The sequence below is a fragment of the Sceloporus undulatus genome, chromosome 1 (genome assembly GCF_019175285.1).
Source record: "Sceloporus undulatus isolate JIND9_A2432 ecotype Alabama chromosome 1, SceUnd_v1.1, whole genome shotgun sequence".
Taxonomy (NCBI): Eukaryota; Metazoa; Chordata; class Lepidosauria; order Squamata; family Phrynosomatidae; genus Sceloporus; species Sceloporus undulatus.
Window position 1 is genome coordinate 371,923,636 of NC_056522.1, and position 22,017 is coordinate 371,945,652.

Consider the following 22,017-nt stretch of genomic DNA (forward strand, 5'->3'; position numbering starts at 1 on the left):
TGCAAGCCTTCGAAGCTCCATGGGCTTCTTCTTCATCAGGAGACGAAGAAGAAACAATTGGAGATGTGAGTCAGATGTAACAATAATGATAATGATAATGATAATAATAATAATAATAATAATAATAATAATAATAATAATTTATCCTGGCTCTTCATCCAAATCCTGTCACCAGCACAGTCTCTTTCTTCGTGGGAATATGCCATACCATCCTGAGATAGTGGTCCAGGGTCCTCCAAGGTGGCCAGATCTCCTTACCACAAAGGAGGACAAAATGGAGGACAAAAATAAATGGAGGACACGACCAAAATAAAAGCTAAGGAGGACACTGCTAGAAATGGAAACCCATGCTTCTCAGTCAGGCTCCAAATGGAGGACATTGTGGGATTCCTCCTGGAGGGAAAGTTGAAATGGAGGACAATTCCTGGAAAAGGAGGACATGTCTGGTCAACCTGGGATGGACATATCAGGACTCACTAAAAATAAAGATGATAATGGTTGGTAAGGGAGAAGACAGGAGGCAGACAGTGTGGTGTAGTGGCTTGAGCACTGGATGGTGACTGTGGAAACCAGGGCTCCCATTATTATTGTTATTTGTAAAGCGCTGTAAATGTGTAAACGCCATCCGCACTTGGCCATTTATGCATTGCACTTATATCCCACTTTTTCTTCCAAAGTGGAATGCAGCTGGGAATAGGCAATCTTGGGATTGTTAGCCCAGGACTGGGAAAGCCCAGCTTCAAACGTGAAAGCTGACTGCCTCTTTCAACCTAACCTACCTCACAGGGTTGTTGTGAGCCCAACAGATGCGAAAGGTGTGTATGTATGGGGGTGTCAGTCTCTACTCTCCCTTGAGCTCCTTGGAGGAAAGTCAGGACCGGGATGCCACAACTCCCAGACTAGGTTCACGATCCGATGGCAGCGCCGGGTGGATATATATTGGCCATTCTTCCTCTTCAATGGGAATATTGGACATTTATTGAAAGGATGCAAGCCAAGCCCTGGTCCAAACCCACCACAGCGCTATACAAACGCTTTTATATTGACGATCCTTCCTTGCCCCTAGGAACCCTTTTTGCGGGTTTTTAATCCCGGTTTTAGATGGTCGGGAATGCCTCCTCCCAGGATCCACATGAAAGGCTTCACATCTCGGCTTCCCTTATCTCTCCCCTCATTAAGATAAAAGCCAGGCGATAAGGCCCTCCTCCTCCTGCTCCTCCTTGGGCCAGCTTCCCTTATCAGGCCCTCATTCTCCTTATCTCTCGGCTCCTGCTCCCGACAATTGAGGGTTTTTTCCTTTCTTTGCAGAAGCTCCCAATTGTTTCTCTATCACCTTTCCTCCGAAATGATCTTCTTCCCTACAATTGCGAGAAGGAGAACGACTAGGAGTAGATAACGCCTGTTGGAATTACAACGAGGATACGGTCGACTAAAGCGCATCCTTTTTTTAAATGTGAACCTTTTTAATCTTAATTTTATTAGGTTGTTTTAATTTCATTTCATTTTTAAATACTGTTTTTAAAGTGTTTTAAAAATCTCTTGTGAGCCGCCTTGGGCCCCCCTTTTTTTTGGGGGGGGGGGAAGAAAGGCGGCACAAAGCCATGAAATAAGTGAAATGGTTAAAAAAAACCACCGAAATTTCCATTTAATTCCTCAGTTTGTTCCCGGTTTTCGTAAAAACCCGACGCGATTGCCTTCTATGGGATTAACTGCAAAAAACACAGGGAAGGGACGCACTTTGTAAACGCTTTTACTAAATACGGACCTGGTTCCGATGAGGGATGTTGCTAAACTGAAACTCCCAACAGACTTCTCCAGATGTTACTTGACAGCAATTCCCATCAGACCGCTCCAGATGCTGCTAGACTGCAACTCCCATCAGACCTAGCCTCTATACCTCTGGGTAAAGGATCATGGGATCTGCAATCCAACAGCTTGGAGGGGTGTTCCCCCACTTTCCTATTAAACCCACCTGGAAACAGTTTCCAGCAATTAACGTTCCTTAAGAATGTTTGGGCTGAATCTGCTCAGCAGAAACAATCCAGTTTGAGACCGCTTTAACTGCCCTGGCTCAGTGCTATGGAGTCCTGGGATCTGTAGCTTGTTGTGGCCCCAGAGCTCTCTGACAGAGAAGGCTAAATGTCTCACAAACACTACAGTTCCCAGAATTCCCCAGCACTGAGCCAGGGCAGTTAAAGGAGTCTTAAACTGGATTATTTCTGCAGTGTGTTTTGGACCTAAATGATCATATTCCCAATACCTAAAAGGGCTGCTTTGCAAGGCCAGAACTAGGGCCACTCCTTGTGGTGGTGGTGGTGGTGGGGGGGGGGGATAGGCCTATTGAATGTCAGTTCATCTTCCTAAACACAAGGTACCTGGGGTCACTGTTCACATGATTGCCCAGAGGCCTTTGCCAGAAAGCCCTGCGGAATTCTGGGAGTTGTAGTTCCCAGAGGCCACACGCCTGGATGGAAACCAAACCACAGTTAGGATAATCCAATGCCCCTTCAATTTACACATAAGGGATCCTTAGGGATTTACACCAGGATCCCTCTCCTAATCCTCTTTCTGTACTTTGGGTTACTGCCCTAGACACATTTATTTGGGAGTCAGGTCAGCCATAGAAACCAATGGGCTGACCTTGGGCAAGTCACACTCTCTCAGCCTCAGAAGATGGCAGTGGCAAGAAAGAGGAACAGGCAGGGGGACATAAAGACTGCCTTCTCTGTAGTCAGGCCATTGGTTCATATGGTCAGCATTGCCATTTCTGACTGGCAGTGACCCTGCAGGAGTTTCAGGGAAGACTGTTGTTTCCTGGGCTGAGTCAAGCAAGCTTTGGCCTTAATGCTTGGTAGTGTGTAAGAGTTAATATGCTTATCTAAAAATATATATATCGTTTAGAAGGAGGCCTTCCATGGCTCCATGCTATGGAATTCTGGGAACTGTAGTTTATTGTGGCACCAGAGCTCTCTGACAGAGAAGGCTAAATGTCTCACAAACACTACAGTTCCTGAATTCCATAGCAGTGAGCCAAGGCGGCTGAGGTGGTGTCAAACTGGATTATTTCTGCAGTGTGGATGCAGCCCTAATGGAGTTTCCTAGTATTCATGGAGCTCAAAGATAATGGGCGAAATGATCTGGCACAACTGGAGCATCACAACTGCTACCTATCTGAGCCTCCTTGGGAAGAGTCAACCAGAAGTGTAGAAAGCACTAATCTCTCTCTCTCAACACCTCTGTGTGTGTGTGTGTGTGTGTGTGTGTGTGTGTGTGTGTACACTTCTGGATGAATATTCCCAAGGAGGATCAGATAGGTAGCAGTTTTGATCTCTCTCTCTCTCTCTCTCTCTCTCAAAATCGACCTTTGCCCTCCCAGGAATCCTAAAGGCTGCCTGCCTTGCCCTCTGTTCCATCCCTTGGAAAGAGCTGGGCCAGACCCAGGGTTTGTAAGAGCCTTCCTGCTGAAGGACGTCTTCAGGGCAACAGATAGGAAGAAGTTCTCCAGCCCTCTGGCAGTAAGCCCTGGTCCTTCCAGGAGGCCCCATGGAAACCACCTGCTTGCAACACCTTCCATTCCTGGGATCCTTCCTGGGATTCCCTGATCCCTCCAAGTGCTTGGCAACAAGCTATAGAGTTCCCAGGATTGCATCGCCTGGAGCCAGGGCAGTTAAAGCGGCCTCAGAGCGGAGTATTGCTGCGGTGTGGATGCAGCCACCGCCTTCTCCTCCTCTCCGGCTCCAGAGGCTTCAGGGCGAGCACCGGGCCCAGGATTTAGTCATCCCCAGCGTTAAGGCCCTGAAACCCGAGCTCACCGGGTCTGGAAAGGGTCCTGGAGGGGAAGGGGGCTGGCTGGCTCTCTGCTGGGGAAGTGGGGGGGATGTCAGTATCGCCCCTCTTTCTTCTCCTCTTCGTTTAAAAAAGCCTGGAAGCGCTGATTTGTCTGGCTCTTGACTGGGACAATATCCCCCCTTTTCTTCTTTTGATTTAACCCTGCAATCCATGATTTGCACTTGTCAGGGAGGGAGGGGGGCTGGGGGGCTCTCGGCATTTCCCTTTCCCTTCATAGATAGAGAGAGAGAGGAGAGTCTGCAATGACTGGTTTCCATTCCGAGGAGGAGGAGGAGGCTGTCTGGCCCTTTGCTTGGGACGAGGGTCAGGGTTCCCCCTTTCCTTCTTCTCTTATTTAAAAATAAAGCCTGCAATAGTCGATTTGCACTCAAAAGGGGGAGGGGGATGGTTGGATATCTGCTGGGGGGCAATATTTCTCTTCCTCCTCCTCCTCTTCTTCTTTCTCTTCTTCCCTCTTTTCCTTTCTTTGGAACAGTCTGCAATGACAGAGTTGTACTCCGAGGGGAGGAGGGTCTGGCTATCTGCTGGGGGGGGGGGTGTTTCTCTCCTTCTCTCTTCTCCCTTCTTCTTTTTGATTTCAATAAAGTCTGCAAGACTAGAGTTACACTCTGAGGGGGGGGGTCTGTGGATGGCTCCCTGTTTCCTTTTCTTTCTCTCCTCCTCCTCCTCCTTCTTCGGCTGAGTTTCTCCAAAGGCGATCTCTCCCTCCTCCTCTTCCTCCTTCTTTCCTGCTGCGGGAGACACCTGAGAAGAAGCCGGGGCTCCTCTGGCCAAGGCCTGGGCAGCTCCCTCCCTCCCTCCCTTCCCGGAGGAGGAGGAGGAGGAGGAGGAAGGCCGAGGGGCAGGAGGAGGAGGAAGAGGGCCAGGCAGGGAGGGACGGGAGGCAGCCCAGTCGGCCAGGGCCACCGCCGGAGCCGGAGCTCTCCCAGGCGCTGCCCTCCCCTGCCTCCTCCTCCTCCTCCTCCTCCAGCCCCGAGCGAGGAGCCTGGGCCGAGGGCTCCGGGACGCCAGGGCCCTCCCTCCAGCCCCTCTCCGAACCAGGCACCAGGCAGACCCAGACCCAGACCCAGAAGCAGCAAGAGGAGCAGAGGCAGCGCCGGGGACTTTCCGGCCAAGTTGCTGTGGGGCTTCTGCTTCGGACAAGGCGGAGACTCCTCTTGGCTTTGCGAGGGAGGTAGGCAAGGAAGAAGAGAAAGAGAAAGAGAGAAAGAGAGAGAGAAAGAAAGCTTCAGCCGGCTCTTCAGGCTCCTGGGGTTCTCCGAAGCCCGCACTGCAGGAATAACCCACTTTCAGAGCGCTTTTAGCTGGCTCTCTGCTGGGGCCACCGGGCAAGAGTTGCCTTCTTCGCCTCCTCCTCCTCCTCCTCCTCCTCCCCCCCCTCCTCCTCCTCTTTTTTCTCCATTTCTCCTTCTCCTTATTCTCCTTCTTTTTCTCCATTTTCTCCTTCTTCTCCTTTCCCCTTCCCCCTTTTCTCCCTCTCCTTCTTCTTCTCCTTCTTTTCCCCCTTCTCCGTTTTCTCCCTCTTCTCCTTCTCCTTCCTTTTTCTCCTCCTTCTCCTTCTGTTTCTTCTCCTTCTCCCTTTTCTCCTTCTTCTCCTTCTTTCCCCCCTCTCCTTTTCTCCTTCTCCTTTCTGGGTTTTGGGGGCCCTTTGGGCATGTTCTCGAAGAGGTTATTCCTGATGTTCCAGAGCATGGCCACAGAGCCCCCCAACCCCCCAAAAGAACCAGGGCTGCCGGCCCTGAAAGCCTTCGACTTCCCTTGGCGATGACTGATTCGGACTCCGAGGGGAGAAGGGCTGCTTGGCTCTTTGCTGGGAGAGGCAGTACTGTAACCCGCCTTGAATCCCGTTGTGGGAGAATGGCGGGCTATACATCCTTGAAATAAAATTGAAATAAAAATAAATACATTCATTTTTTAAAGTACAATAACTGATTCGCACTCAGAGCTCTGGGGCCACAACAAACCACAATTCCCAGGATTCCCTAGCATTGAGCCAAGGCACTTAAAGCACTCTCAAACCGGATGATTTCTGCAGTGTGTTTTGAACCCTAGGTTATTTTAATTGTTTCTTTTCAAAAGTTTTTTTGTTTTGTTTTGTGAACCGCCTTGGGTCCCTTTTTGGGGAAAATAGGTCCCTTTAATTGTTTGTTTGTTTTTTAAATTTGTAAAGTTTTAAAAGTGTTTTTTCCCCTTTAATCTGGTGAGTCAGATTGGGTCTCTCGTTTCGGAGAATAGGTCATTTTAAATGTTGTTGTTGTTGTTATTATTATTATTATTATTATTATTTGTAAAGTTTGAAAAGTGTTTTTATTTATTTATTTTGTAAGCCGCCTTGGGGTCCATTTTCGGGGGGGGGGGGAGGTGACCTAAAAAAGATTTTTAATAAAAAAAAAAAAAAAAAAAAAAATAAATAAATAAATAAATAATAAATAAAGTGTTGTTTTTCAAATTTTGTAAGCCACTTGAGCCTCTTCCGGAGAGAAAGTCGCCGAAAAAAATATATATATTTTAAATAAATAACAATTAATACAATGAAATAAATAATAATAATAAAATAATGTGGTATTTTAAAATTTTGTAAGCCGTCTTGGGTCCCTTGTCGGGGAGAAAGGTGGCCTAAAAATGGGAGGGGAGGAGAATATTTTTGAATGAAATGAATAATAATATAATAAAATAATAATAATCTTTTATTTTATTTTGTAGCCGCCTTGGGTCTCTTGCCAGGGAGAAGGCAGCCTAAAAATCGAAAAAATATTTCAATATAACAAATAAACAAACCAATAATGAAATAATAATAGTAATAAAGTGTTTTTTAAAAAAAACAATTGTAATCCGCCTTGGGTCTCTTGTCGGGAAGAGGCGGCCTAAAAATGGAGGAAACTTTTTTTTAAAAATGAATAAACAAATAATGAATGAATATAATAATATAATGTTTTTTATTTATTTTGTAAGCCGCCTTGGGTCCCTCGTCGGGGAGAAAGGCAGCCTAAAAATGAATAATAATAATGATGCTAATAATAATAACAAACAAAGTGGTTTTTTAAATATATATATATATTGTAAGCCGTCTTGGGTACCTTTTGGGGGGGGGGGAAGGCGGCCTAAAAATTAATAATAATAATAATAATAATAATAATAATAATAATAATAATAATAATAATAGTAATGATGATGATGTGACAGAGTTGGAGAAAAGTTCTCTTTCGGGACGACAAGATCCAAGGTGCCATTTTAAGTTAAAGATCTTGGGGGGAAAGATCGTAACGTCCAGGGAGCCTTTAACCTACCGATCTGGGGAAAGGATTTATTTTGTAAGTCACCTTGGGTCCCTTTTCTGGGGGGGAGAAAGGCGGCCTAAAAATGAATAATAATGATAATGATAATAATAATAATAGTGTTGAAATAAATAAACCATGAGATGCTGCTGATGCTGCTGATGCTAACGGCGCCCTCTGCCTTTCCTTTCCCTCCCCGGAGCCGGTGCCATGTCCCTGCTGCCCTCCTTCGGCTTCACCCAGGAGCAGGTGGCCTGCGTCTGCGAGGTGCTGCAGCAGGGCGGCAACCTGGAGCGCCTGGGCCGCTTCCTCTGGTCCCTGCCGGCCTGCGACCATCTGCACAAGAACGAGAGCGTGCTCAAGGCCAAGGCGGTGGTGGCCTTCCACCGGGGCAACTTCCGCGAGCTCTACAAGATCCTGGAGGGGCACACCTTCTCCCCGCACAACCACCCCAAGCTCCAGCAGCTCTGGCTCAAGGCCCACTACGTCGAGGCCGAGAAGCTCCGCGGCAGGCCCTTGGGGGCGGTGGGCAAGTACCGGGTGCGGAGGAAGTTCCCTCTGCCCAGGACCATCTGGGACGGCGAGGAGACCAGCTACTGCTTCAAGGAGAAGTCCCGGGGGGTGCTCCGGGAGTGGTACGCCCACAACCCCTACCCCTCGCCCCGGGAGAAGAGGGAGCTGGCCGAGGCCACGGGGCTGACCACCACCCAGGTCAGCAACTGGTTCAAGAACCGGAGACAGAGGGACCGAGCCGCAGAGGCCAAGGAAAGGTGGGTGTCCCCCCCGACATTGGAACCCCTCCGTCAGAGGTCGGGGGAGAAAGGGCCCTTTGGGGACTACAACGCCCAGAATCGCTGGATTCTGGGCGTTGTAGTCCCCAAAGGGCCCTTTCCCCGACCTCTGTCCCTTCATGCCTCCCTGGATGTTGTGGTCCCCAAACTTTCCCCCAGCTCTGTCACTTCATGTGCCTCTGGATATTCGCATCTAAAAAGTAACGTCCTCTAGATCTGTAGCTTAAAAGCTTCCTAGACGTTGAAGCCCCAAAAGACAACTTTCCCGAGACCTGTAGGTTAAAGGCTTCCTGGACACCGACATCTGAAAAGGGAACTTTTCTCCAGTTCTGTCACTTCATGGGTCCCTAGATGTTGGGGTCCAACAGAGAACTTTCCCGACATCTGTAAGTTAAAGGCTCCTTGGACGTTGAAGTCCGAATAGGGAACTTTTCTCCAGCTCTGTAAGCTGATGGGTCTGTGATGCTGGGGTCCAGAAAGTAACTTTCCCCAGATCCGTAAATTAAAGGCTCCCTGGACCTTGAAGCCCGAAAAGGGAACTTTTCTCCAGCTCAGAAAGTAACTTTCCCCGGATCTGTACGTAGAGCAAAAGGAAGAAATTGACAGCCTGAGCTTTCACAGGCTGTCTCCAGACTTCTTCCGATCTGTAAGTTAAAGGCTCCCTGGACGTTGAAGTCCCCAAAGGGAACTCCCCCCCCCCCGAGATCTGTCACTTCCTGGGCTTCCTGGAAGTTGAGGTCCAAAAGATACCTTTCCGAGTTTTGTAAGTTAAAGGCTCCCTGGACGTTGAAGTCCAGAAAGGGAACTTTCCTGAGATCTGTAAATATGGTTGGAAAAGGGAACTTTTCCCAAACTCTGGACAGAAACCTAACTTCATGGCTCCTTAGGAGCTGCCCTCCCCCAAAGTAACTTTTCCCAGCTTTGACCAAAACGTAACTTAACTGGCTGGGCCTCTGGACTTAGCGGGACTTCCAAGTGGATTTAGGGCGACCCTATAAATCTCATAGGGTTTTCTTAGGCAAAGCTGGTTTTGCCCGTCCCTTCCTCTGAAACAGAGCCTGGTCTTCCTTGGCGGTCTCCCATCCAAGTCCCATCCAAGTCCTAACCTTCCACGATCAGACGAGTTCAGGTGCTTTCTATGGTCTAGTAGTTAATCTCCAGAAACCTGTCTCACTTTCAGAAGGAAGCTCCAGCCAGGGAAGGAAAAACCCAAAGGAAAACCCCTTGTGATTTGTTAGATTTTACTTAATGCTCCACCAGAGAGCAGCCAGGGAGGCATCCTGGGGGAGTGCTTTGAGCCTTGGACTCTGGAGACCTGGGTTCGAATCCCGGCTGCTCCCTTAAAGCCCCTGGTTCCTGATTCCACCCTATAGCCAATCCTTCATGCCAATCTTTCATGTAAAAGGGGCAGCAAGAAGGCCCATGGGGCAAGATGGTTCCCTCTCAGCCTCCTGGTGATTTATGAGGGCCCTGGCAGAGCCCAGTCCTTGGGTGGGTTGGGCCTGGGACCCATCATGGGGACTGACACCCTAATCCTAAACACATGTCAAGCCCCTGGAAGTCAAGTGCTCCAATTGAACCGGGAGGCCGGGAGGTTGCAAGGGAGACAAATGACTGGGTCTCTCTTTTCTAAAAGAGAAAGAGAAAGAAAATGATGCTTCACATCCTCTTGACACCGGTCTGCGAGATCAGATCAGTCTTCCGAGGGTTATCCCAAAGTCAGCAAGCAAAGGAACCTTGTAGCAGGAGCTTTCCTAGACTTGAGCCTACAGAAAGAGATCTTGCAGCTCCTTTGAGATAAAAGAGAGAAGTTGGTAGCCTGAGCTTTCCTAGACTTGAGCCTACACAAAGGCATCTCGCACCCCCTTTGAGACTAAATGAAAGAGAGAGGTTGGTAGACTGAGCTTTCCTGGCCTTGATCCTACACAAAGAGACCTTGCAGCAGCTTTGAGGCTGAGAGAAACTGGTAGCATGAGCTTTGGTAGGATCAAGTCTAGCTCAGGTCTAGGCAAGCTCATGCTCCCAACCTCTCTCTTTCAGTTAGTCTCAAAGGGGCAGAAATATGTTTTTTTGTAGGCTCAAGTCTAGGAAAGTTCAGGCTAGGACAGTTCTTGCTACTTCGCAGCTTGAAGCCTAGGAAAGCTGAGGGCTGATACAGACAGCCAAAATAAAGCTGCTTTGAGTCACTTTGGTATGCTGTTTAAATGATACATGTGTCCTAAGAGTCCAGAAGCCGCACCAAAGCCACGCTCCAGTCCTAAGGACTAGAGTGGAGCTTTGGTGCAGCTTCCAGACTCTTAGGACGCATTCATCATGGAAACACCATACCTCCAAAGTGACCTGAAGCAGCTTTATTTTGGCTGTCTGTATAGGGCCTCAGTCTTAGTCTCCAAGGGTCTGTACCAAGATCCCTTTGCATCCTGACTCTCCACACGGAAGGCAGCTAGCTCTCTGAACTCCAAGTGAGTGCCCTCTGCTCCAGGACTCTTACTTCCAAGTAAGCCTTAAAAGAGTCTGGAAGGAAATGAGGTTATCCGGGTTCATCTTAATCCCAGTCTTCTATTTTCAAAAGTAGAAAAAGAAAGGCAAAGAAAACGGGTGGCAGGCAGTCTGTGTGCAGAGAGCGCCTGGGGCCGACTCAGAAGGCGACCTCCCGCCTAACCTTTGCCTGACTTCAGTCATAAACACCATGTGGCCCTTGTTTTTAAAAAGGATCCAACCAGCTTTAGGGAAGGGAGGCTTTTTAGCTCTGGATAAACATGTTTGGGACTTCGGTGGCTGGCAACCTAACGCCTTCTTTGGGGTTTGCGAACCTTCACCCCAGACCTATTTGCTGTCTTCCTTAGATCTCTTCTCTTTTTCTGTGTTGGTCCCCAAATTTTTAGCATCACAAGAGAGTGAGGCACTGAAAACCATTCCTACCTACAGCTCTTATTTGCTATGTTTGCATTTCCTGGCTCCCCAATTTCCTGCATCTCAGAGTGAAAACCTCATATATATAGATATTTTCTGTTTGCATTTCTTTGGTCCTCAGATTTCGAGCATTTCAGAGAGTAAGGCCCTGAAACCCTCTGGCACCTATAATGTTTATATTTGCTGTCTGCATTCCCCCAAATTTCTAGCATGGCAGAAAGTGAGGCACTGTAAACCTTCACCCCTAGGCCTCTTACATGTCCTGTGTTGGCATTCCCTTGGTCCCTAAATTTCAAGCATCTCAGAGAGTAAGGCACTGAAAGCTGCACCTAGAGCTTTTATATTTGCTGTCTTTGCATTTCCTTGATCCTCAGTTTCTAGCCTGGCAAAACTGAAAATCTCACACCCCTAGAGCTCTTGTATTTGCTGTGTTTGCATCTCCCTGGTCCCCAAATGGTCCCTAGATCTCTTCTATTTGTCTGTGTTTGCATTCCCATGGTTCCCAGTTCCAAGCATTGGAGGGAGGGAGGGAGGCACTGGAAAACATTCCCACTTAAATGTCTTGAATTTTTCTGTGCATGCATTCCCTTCGTCCTCAGTTGCTACCATTTCAGAGAGTGGGGTACTGAAAACCTTTGGCACCGAGATCTTTTACTTTGCATATCCTTGGTCCCCAGTTTCTAGCAACTGAAAACCGTTCCTACTTAGAGCTCTTATATTTTCTGTGTTTGCATTTCCTTGGTCCCCAGATTTCTAGCCTTTCAGAGAGTGAGGCCCTGACCCCCCTGGCACCCAGAGCTCTTATGGCCCCCAGTTTCCAGCAACTCAAAGAGTGGGGCATTGAAAACCCTTGGCACCTGAGTTCTCCTATCTACTATGTTCGCATGTTGGCATTTCCTTGGTCCCTTTGCCTGCCCTTATGCCTCAGCTGTGGGTCACTAAATGCCCAGCTGAATGTTTTAAAAAGTTGCTAGACATTTGTATATTGCAGGAAAGAGGGAGGTCAGGGTCCTTATTTTTTTTTGGGGGGGGGAGAGGAAGGCAATGACTTTGTTTTTCCTCATGCCAGTTTATCCCTGATGTGTTTGTGAAAACTGGCAAACAGGTGGCACCCTCTGGCATAGGTGGCACAATCCGAAGCCAAGCCAGGAAGAAAGAAAGAGAGAGAAAGAGAGAGAGAGAGAAAGGAGAGAAGGAAGGGAGGGAGGGAGGAAAGAGAAACTGGAGCCCTGTGAGAGATTGAGAGAGAGTCTGGCTGTCTCTCCTCTTCTGGGATCCTGCATCAAATGACCCTTGTCTGCCAGCCTCCACGTGAGGGACAGGGTGCCCAGGTGTCCTCACCACAAAGGAGGACAAGGCCCTGGAAAATGTAGGACCTTTGACCTTTGATAGAAGGAGGTGGATTGCCTCCTCCTATGGTTTTCATAGGAAGAGACTTTCAAAAATGGTCCACAGATGCCTCCTTCTGTAGAGTACTAAAGTTGGTGGCCGCAGTGCCCCTGCCATTGCCAGCCCTAACTATTGCCCCTCAGGAGATGATTGGCACCTTTAGTTCCAATATTTTTTTTGGGGGGGAAGCATGGTACGATAAAATAATTATAATAATATAACTTAGTCTGGCTCTTCTTCAAAAGCCTGTCTGATGTGGGTGCCACCATCAGCATAGGCTCTTTCCTCACGGGAGTATGCCATCCCAGCACCAGGCAGTGCAGGGTGAGCAAGTGCCCTCACCACAAAGGAGGACAAGGCCCCACAAAAATGTAGGACACTCCAGGAAGAAAATGGAGGACAAGGCCAAAACTAAAGCTAAGAACACTCCTCGGATTATACATGTTTATCATGCTCCAAATGGAGGACATTTTGAAATTCCTCCTGGAGGAGGGAAGATGGAAATGGAGGACGTGTCCTGGAAAAGGAGGACACCCAGGCCACCCAGTGTGTGGAAGGAAAGGGGGCAGAATAAGGAAGGGATCACAGGCTTGCAAGTGGATCCCTGCTCTACATGGATCAAAGGACCAGTTTGGATGATGATGATGATGATGATGATCATGCTAGGGGACTTGCAGAACTGTAGTTTTGGGAGACACTGAGCTGGGGGGAGGTCTCCTTGTGTGTAAATATATAGGCTCAGCTGGACCCAACTCCTCTGAACCAGAAGGCATCATGTGCGAAGTCTGCCCATGGAAGCTGAAACTTACAAAACGAATTAGTTTGGCTATTAAAAAGCAATAAGCATAAGGCAGTGCATTGCCTCCCCCCCATAAGACAGGTGTGGGGTTTTCTCACACATAAGGCTACTATCCTGTGGGTTACTTCCAACTAGAGTAGAGCTACTCCAGCAATTGGAGAAGGGGGGGCCAACTCTATTCATTCGGTGGGCCTACTTTGGAGCCAGATATTAGAATGGACTTTAGACTATAATGCCCAAGTCATTTTTTCTTTTCACTTTTTGGGACAATCCAAAGCCTGAGGTATAAAAGAGTGTAGTAACAAAAGGGCAGTGATTCTTACTTAGGCCTTGTCTACTCAGAAGTTAATCCCAGCCTAATATTGCAGTGTTAATATGGTTTATACTAGATTATTGCACCACTCTCTTAAAGTTTCCTTGCTTTTTAAAACTCATTGGTAATATCCAGAGGGCAAAATGGCCTTGGTGGTGGTGGTAGTGATTATAATTGCTACTACTACTGCTACTACTACTACTACTACAAGTGGGCTCTTGGTGTCTATGGGGTTTGGTTCCAGAATCCCCTGTGGATACCAAAATCCATGGATGGTCTAGTCCTATTAAATCTAATGGCATACTACAATGGCATCCCTTATATAACATGGCAAAATCAAGCTTTGATTTTTGCAATCTGTATATTTTAAAAGTATTTTTAGACCACAGATGCTTGGATTTAAAAATCTGTGGCTATATTTTGTTCCCCTGTGTAGCCTTCGCCATTGACTTGAAGGCACACAGAAGGGAGAAAATAATTAAAATAGTTAATTAGTTTCCCTCCCAGGCCTGCATCCAGATGGAGTCTTACTTAAAGTAGACCCATTGAAATGAGCAGGGAGTTGCTATCATCATTATTGTTATTGTGTGCCCCAGAGCAAAGCTCCAAATGTTGTTGTTGTTGTATATTACTAGTATTACCATTATTGATAGCAACTTTAATCATTATATAATAATAATAGCAACAACAATACTAATCATGATGATGATAGTAGCGACTCCCTTATTACTGTTATTACTGTTATTATTATTATTATTGATAGCAACTTTAAAAATTATATAGTGATAATGATAGAGCAAAGTGTTGGTGGCACAACAAAATGCAATTCCCAGTATTATTATTGTTATTATTATTGGAGAAGACTTTTTCCTTTGATAAAGCAGTGTTGGTACCACAACAAAGTGCAATTCCCAGAATTATCATTATCATAATAATAATTATTATTGGAAGAGACTTTTTTCCCTTGATAGAGCAAAGTGCTGGTGCCACAACAAAATGCAATTCCCAGAATAATAATAATAACAATCATCATCATCATCATCGGAGGAGACTATTTCCCCCTTGGGCTTTCTTTCCACCCCCGAAATAGATCCGCAAGGCCTCCTTGGTCAGAGCCTGGGCTGAGAGAGCTCTGGGCAGCTGTCTAAAGAGGAGTCCAGGAGCAGCAGCAGCTGCAAGGATGAAGCCATCAGGAAACTATGAGGCTCTCTTCGGAGGCCTGGAATGGGACTAAACCCGATGAAAGCCAAGGGACTGGCTCCAGAGGAGACCCAGCCTTGCAGGCACCCTGGTTTCCACAGCAGATCCCAGGGGCTGCATCCACACTGCAGAAATAATCCAGTTTCACCCCGCTTTAATTGCCCTGGCTCAATACTATGGGATTCTGGGGGGCTGCATTTCGTTGTGGCGCCAGAGCAAAGCTTCAAACATTATTACTGTTGTTACTATTACTACTATTATCGTTATTATTATTATTGATAGCAACTCTGATAATTATATAACGATATTGATAGAGCAAAGTTCTGCTGCCACAAAAACAACAACAACACTATTGTACTAGTTGTGTTTTTAATATTTTGTTGTGGCACCAGAACAAAGCTCCAAATATTATTGTTGTCTTATTATTATTATTATTATTATTATTATCGATAGCAACTCTAATAATTGCATAATGATAATGATAGAACAAAGTTTTGGTGCCATATATATATATATATATATATATATATGGCTCCAGTGCTTTAAATGATGATTTATTCTTTTTCAAAATACTGTATATATAAAGTGATTCATTAGTTGCAATTAAGTAATTAGCTAATTGATTAGCCGCAATGAGACTTTTCCTCCTACTTCTCCCGTCTTTTCTTAATTTCGTGCTCCGTTCTGGGGTCACAGCAAACCACAATTCCCAGAATTCCATAGCATTGAACCTGAGCAGTAAAAGCGGTTTCAAACCGGATTGTTTCTGAAGTCCGGATGCAGCCCCAAAAGTCGGTCCTCTTTACATTCAGATCATTTATCTGTAACATTCAGGTCGTGTGGATGGGGATTAAACACGTGTTTTTGGGCCCTTTAAAGGGCCAGATGTGGATTTAGACTCGAGAATATAAAGGCATTGCAAAGTATAAAAGTATCCTTTAAAATGTATCATTTATATACCTTCAGATTATGTTTATATCATTATACCTTCAGATTATACATTTAGATTATTATACCTTCAGGTTATACCTTCATATTATTATGGCTTCAGATTATACCTTCAGATTATTATACTTTCAGATTATCATATTTTCAGATTATACTTTCAAATTATTTATATCATAATAAAGAGGATGATGATGATGATTTATTCATCCTGCCCCTTAATCTAAAATTTGCAGCTTCTGATAATGTAGAAGGTGAATGTAAATGAAATCGATCTAATATTATGTTTCTTTTAAAACCTATATATATATATATATGGTTTTGAATGCTAACATGTATTAATGTGTATTATATTTAATCATTTTCGAAGAATGCACGCCAAAGGCAGCCTTATTTTATCTGTTTTTAATTGACTGTGTAAATTCGCAGCGCTATATAAATAAATAAAGCTTAATAATAATAATAATAACAACATATTAAAAAATCTGCACTAAGCAAATGTGTTTTGTTTCCATCTTCTGCCACCCAAAAGCCACCTTAAATCCCATCTAATTAAATAATAACATAATAAAATACTATTAAATTCAATTAAAACCGTTTTCCCGAATTTGAGGCTCCTTTAACCTGCCTCCTCTGCGGATCCTTTCCCAGGGACTTGAGGCTTGCAGCCTTTTGGACTCGCTTTCTTGGGTGTAAATCCCATCGCGTTGAGTTGGGTTTACTCCTGAGTAAGGAGACAACGGCTTGCAAACTGCTCCAGACTTTGCCTGGGGGTTTTAATCACACACACACACCGCGGCAGAGCTGCACAGAGTATAGCAGAGGTTAATTCGCAATTGTCTTAAATAATAATAATACTAATTTTAAAAACGAGACATGTTAGGTCTGTTTTCCATCCTCCTGGACCCAACTGGGCTTGTTCTCCCGAAGAAAGCCAGGACGGTCCTCCTTTCCCTGAAAAGCGGCGTACGATCCGAAAGGGCTGAGATTCCCGTGGAACGGGTGGCTCTACATCCGTCCTTGTGTCGCTTTCTTCGGCCGCATGCATCCGCACTGCAGAAAGCATCCGCATCGATCCCACTTTAACTGCCCTGGATCAGAGCTATGGGATCTGGGGAATGGCAGTTTGTGGCGGCGCCGCATTAAAAGCGTTTGGGTTAAAGGACTGGTTCGGATGGTCTGGAGAAATGCCATAGATAGATAGATAGATAGATCTATACCTGTATCTGTCTACAGTATCTTTCTATAGATCTCCCTCTGGTCCTTTTTATTTGTCCGTCCGTCCGTCCGTCCATCTATCTATCTATCTATCTATCTAAAAAGACCAGAGAGTTAGATATATATTTATAGAGTGAGAGAGGGAGGGAGGGAGGGAGGGAGAGAAAGAAAGAAAGAAGGAAAGAGAAGGGGAGAGAAAGTACTTTCTCTCTCTCTCTCTTTCTGGCTATCTATCTATCTATCTACCTATCATCTATCTATCTGGCGTGTGTGTGTGTGTGTGTGTGTGTGTCTATAAAAGACAGAAAAAGAGTGAATCCACATGGCAAAATCAAAGCATCCCCGACAGATGGGGATGCTTTGATTGAGAGTTCCTGCATGGCAGAATGGGCTTGGACTGGATGGCCCTTGCGGTCTCTTCCAACTCTATGATTCTATGATCCAGTCTGAGACCACTTTAACTGCCTTGGCCCAATGCTAGGGAACCCTGGGAACTGTAGTTTTTGAGACATTTAGCCTTCTCTGCAGAGAGAGCTCTGGTGCCACAATAAACTCCAGTCCCCAGGATTCCCTGGCACTGAGCCAGGGCAGTGAAAGTGGTCTGAAACTGGATTATTTATGCAGTGTGTTTTGGGCCACAGATAGAGAGAAAGGACCATATGTATGTGTGTGTGCAGTAGGTATATGAGAGAGAGAGAGAGGACCACACACACACATAGAGAGAGAGCATTTCCCCTTTTAATCTTCATTCCAGCACACTTGAGAGGGATTTGCTCTGGACCTTTCTCCTTGGGGACACCCCAGTGGAGGGATTTAAGTATGACAACTGTTTTCTTCTGATACTGCAACCAGCTTTAGAAACATAGAAACCTGTTGTATATACTCATGTATAAGTCTAGAAATGTTAGTCAAAAAATTGGCCCCCAAAACCCGGGTCGACTTATCCATGGGTCAGAGTAAGTACTGTACTTTAACTCTTATCTTTAGAGAAGGAACCGTCGGCTGGTGAAAGGCAAGAGTGCGATCTGTCAGGAAAGCACTGACTCCCCTCTATTTTCTCATCCATCCAGCTTTACTATGAGCACAAAGAGTTATATCTGCTGGGATTTTTCAAAGTCCTCTGGCATTGTTTTCCTTAGCTTCATCCTGTATTACATGTCCCTCGACTCATCCATGGGTCATATCAAAATCCATCATATTGGCCCCCAAACCTGCCCTCAACTTATACATGAGGTCGACTCATAGTCAAGTATTATATATATAGGGTAAGTGTGCAGAAAGGACCACAAAGGGTCATCTGGACCAAGCCCTGACCTGCAGGAATTCACAATTGTGGTATTTCTCTCCAGTTGCCGTTCTTGTTTCACTTCTTTGCTTGTTTTTCTGCTGTCACCTTTTCATTCAACAAAGTGTGATAATAAAGGATGGATAATAAAAATCATAATGATAGAATACCTTTTCATTTAACAAAGTTTGATAATAAAGAATGGATAATAATAATAATAATAATAATAATAATAATAATAATAATAATAGGATACCTTTTCATTCAACAAACTGTGCTAATAAAGGATGGATGATAATAATAATGACAGAATATCTTTTCATTCAACAAAGTGTAATAATAAAATATGGATGATAATAATAATAATAACAACAACAGAATACCTTTTCATTCAACAAGGTGTGATAATAAAGGATGGATAATAATAATAATAATAATAATAATAATAATAATAATAATAATAGAAAAACCTTTCATTCAAGAAAGTGAGATAATAAAAGATGGATGATGATGATGATGATGATGATGATGATGATAGAATACCTTTTCATTCAACAAAGGGTGATAATAAAGGATTAATATAATAAAGATAATAATGATAATGATAATAATGCAACTTTCCCCAGATCAGGTGCCTGCCACATCCATCATCCCCAGCCAGTACATGCAGGGATGATGGCAGTTGCATTCCAGCACTTCTGGAAGCCACCTATAGTAACGTTCTATATTGAATAAATGGATAGACACCAGTGTCCCTAGATGAGATCTACTGAAACCAATGGGGCGGAAGTGAGGTGTGACAAGTTCCATTCATGCCAATGGGTCTGGTTTACATTGGACTGTACAGTTGTTCCTCCACTTTTGTAGCTTTGACTTTTGTGGATTTGATTATTTCTGATTTTGATTAATATGTACATTCTCTTTAGGAATCTCTTGGTCTTCCAGCTCAATTCTGCCAGAAGTGGACCATAGAGTTGTGCTGAAGAACCTAGAAGTTCTTAGAGAAAGCACTCCTCTAGGCATTTGTAGATCCTCCAGTGTGATTCTATGATCAACCTCTGGCAGATGTTGACCACAGAGTTGCACTGGAGGGCCTGGAAGTTCCTAGAGAGTTCTCTCAGGTAAAAAGAATAGTGTTGTTGTTTTTAATTTCCAGGTTTTCCAAAATGAATATGGAGAGACTGCTGTAGTTTATGCATTTAGACTTACTCCAGGGGCAAACAACTTTACCCTACTACAGGAATCTGAAAGCCCTGCAACTCTTATGGGTCCATTCTACAGAATTCTGGAGTTTGAAATGTGGCAAAGGAATTCTCCACTGGAGAGTTAAAGGGCATATCCACTCTTCACGGGTTGACAGTTATCACCTATCCTGAGATATGTAGTTTGCCAAGGCCCTTAGAGTTTGGCCACAGAGTTCTAACACAAGGGCATGTATTAGAGAATTCTAAGTCTCTGACCCAACTACAAATTTCAGGATTACATAGGATGGAGCCCGGGCTGTTAAAGTGGACAACATACAGGAACATATGGATCAAATCCATAAATAATCGAATCCGTAAAAGACAAAGCCACAAATGTGGAGGCCCAACTATAAATACAGTTGGCCCTCTGTATCCACGGATTCAAACATCTACGGCTTGAAAATATTTTAATAATGAATCAATTGCAATAAGAAAACCTTGAGTTTGTCATTTTATATAAGGGGCAATGTGTCACCGCTCCACTGTATTTAATAGGACTTGAGCATCCACGGATTTTGGTATCTACTGGGGATCCAGGAGCCAAGGGCTAACTGTAATATTAATAATGATAATGATGATAATGATAATGATAATATAACCTGTCTCCCTGTCTCTCCTCTTCCTCCAGAGAGAATACAGAGAACAACAACACCTCCACCAACAAACCCAACCAGCTCTCCCCCTTGGAGGGGGCCAAGCCTCTCCTGTCCAGCTCAGAAGAAGAGTTTTCGCCCCCTCAAAGCCCGGACCAGAACTCCCTCCTGCTCCTCCAGGGCAATCTGGGCCACACCAGGACCTCCAGCTATTCCTTGACCGGCTTAACTGCCTCCCAGGCGGCTGCAGCGGCTCATGGGCTCCAGGCGCATCAGCTCCAGGACTCTCTCCTTGGCCCTCTCACATCCAGCTTGGTGGACCTGGGCTCATAATCTTTGGACTGACTAGCCACCCAGAGGTGGCAGGGATGGGTGGTTTCTTTCCCCAGGTGGCTTGTAAATAAGGGGACAGGATCATGGCAGGTTTTCCTTTTTCTTCTTTTCATTTTGCTTTCCCAGAGTTTCCCTACCTGGCCATTCGGAAAAGGGACTTTGGAAACAACACCAACACTGACAGTCTTTTCTTCTAGGTCTAAATTCAGAACAATTCCCAGGGAATTCCCTGATCCGGCACAATTCTCGGGGAATTCTCCTTTGATCCGGCACAAATCTTGGCGAATTCTCCTCTCATCCAGCACAATTCTCAGGGTATTCTGCTTCAATCTAGCACAATTCCCTGAGAATTCTTCTTTGGATTCTGGCAGAATTCCCAGGGAATTCTCTGTTGATCCACACAATTGTCAGGGAATTCTCCTTTGATCAGCACAGTTCCTGGGGAATTCTTTGAACATCACCAACACCATTTCCAGAGAAATATCCTTTGATCCGGCACAATTCCTGGGAATTCTCCTTTGATCTGGCACAACTGTCAGGGAATTCTCCTTTGATTTTGGCACAATTCCCAAGGAACTCTCCTTTTATCCAACACAATTTGCAAAGAATTCTCTTTTTATCCAGCACAATTCCCAAGGAATTTTCCTTTGATCCAGCACAATTCCCAATGACGTCTCCTTTGAAACAACCTTTCTCCCTCTCATCCAATATTCCTCCTACCCAACTTCATGAGGTTTTAGTTCAGTGATTCCTAAACTTTGTTCCTCTAGGTAATTTTGGACTTCAGCTCCAAGAAGCCCCAGCCACCTAGGTCCGTGGCGATGAACCTATGGCACGCGTGCCCTCTCTGGCACACAAAGCCATTTCTGAGGGCATGCAGAGAGATGGGAGAGTAGGAGAAGAGTAGGATCAGACATGTTCCTATTCCCCGCCCTCCCATGCCTTTAGCTCTCTCCGGGGAAGTCCCATCCCCAGAAGTACTCTTCCTGGAAGGCAGAAGTCCTGCCCTCAGAAGGTGGAAGTCTTGCCTCCTAGAAGTCCCCCATGGAAGTCCCCCATGGAAGTCCGGTGTAACACCTGCTGTGGCAACGCGTTTGAGTTTGGGTACTCAGTATCTAAAAGGTTTGCCATCACTGACCTAGGCCAGTAGTCAGGAATTCTGGGACCTGAAGTGAAAAATAAACCTGAAGGGTCAAAGTTTAAGAACCACTGTTTTAGCTGTAGCTATCTGTACTGCACCGTTAAAGCGGGTTGATATCACTTTAACTGTCTTGGCTTCAGCCTGTGGAATCCAGAGATTTGTTCTTTGGTGGGTCTATCTAGACTTCTCTTCTAGAAAGTTCTATAGAGTTCTGATCTCAGGTCTAGCTCTAGTTCCCTCTAGCAGGAAATTCTGAGATCCTTACCAAACTATAGATCCCAGGATTTCCGAGGAAGGACCCATGTGCATTTTGTGAGATATTTAGCCTTCACTGTTCTTTGAAATTGTAAGTTGCTCTGAGTCCCAATTTTGTTTTTGGGTTTTTTTTGGGGGGGGGGGCAAGATACAAATACATATAATAGTAAACAATATAATAATTCACTGTCACAGAGCTCTATGTCACAACAAACTACAAATCCCAATATTCCATAGGATGGAGCCATGGTGCTGTCAAAGTGGATTATTTCTGAAGTGCAGATGCAGCCTAAGGCAATTAACACTCACCCAAAGGTATATTTAGGGGGGTACACTTCTCTCACCTGGTCCTCTCTTATTTCCCCCAATTTATATTCCTTGCAATTCAGTTTATTAAGCTCTTATCAGCTGGATTTACAGTTATTTTTATTTTATTTTAATGCCGGATACACTCCATCCCAAGTTGAAGCACTT

General features: G+C 45.2%; 1 protein-coding gene across 1 annotated transcript; it reads left to right on the forward strand.

Annotated features, from left to right (window-relative positions):
* Positions 1-4,893: 4,893 nt before the first annotated feature.
* Positions 4,894-21,196, forward strand: SIX1 (SIX homeobox 1). Its single transcript, XM_042446603.1, has 3 exons — positions 4,894-5,023; positions 7,327-7,894; positions 19,850-21,196. The coding sequence occupies exons 2-3, from the start codon at positions 7,335-7,337 to the stop codon at positions 20,145-20,147; spliced, it is 858 nt and encodes a 285-aa protein (XP_042302537.1). The 5' UTR covers positions 4,894-5,023; positions 7,327-7,334; the 3' UTR covers positions 20,148-21,196.
* Positions 21,197-22,017: the final 821 nt, after the last annotated feature.

What these genes read in the sequence shown, in the direction of transcription:
- SIX1 (XM_042446603.1), top strand. Translation starts at nt 7,335, where the DNA reads ATGTCCCTGCTGCCCTCCTTCGGCTTCACCCAGGAGCAGGTGGCCTGC. An exon ending in GCCGCAGAGGCCAAGGAAAG is followed by an intron (nt 7,895 to 19,849) that starts GTGGGTGTCCCC and finishes CTCTTCCTCCAG; the next exon opens with AGAGAATACAGAGAACAACA.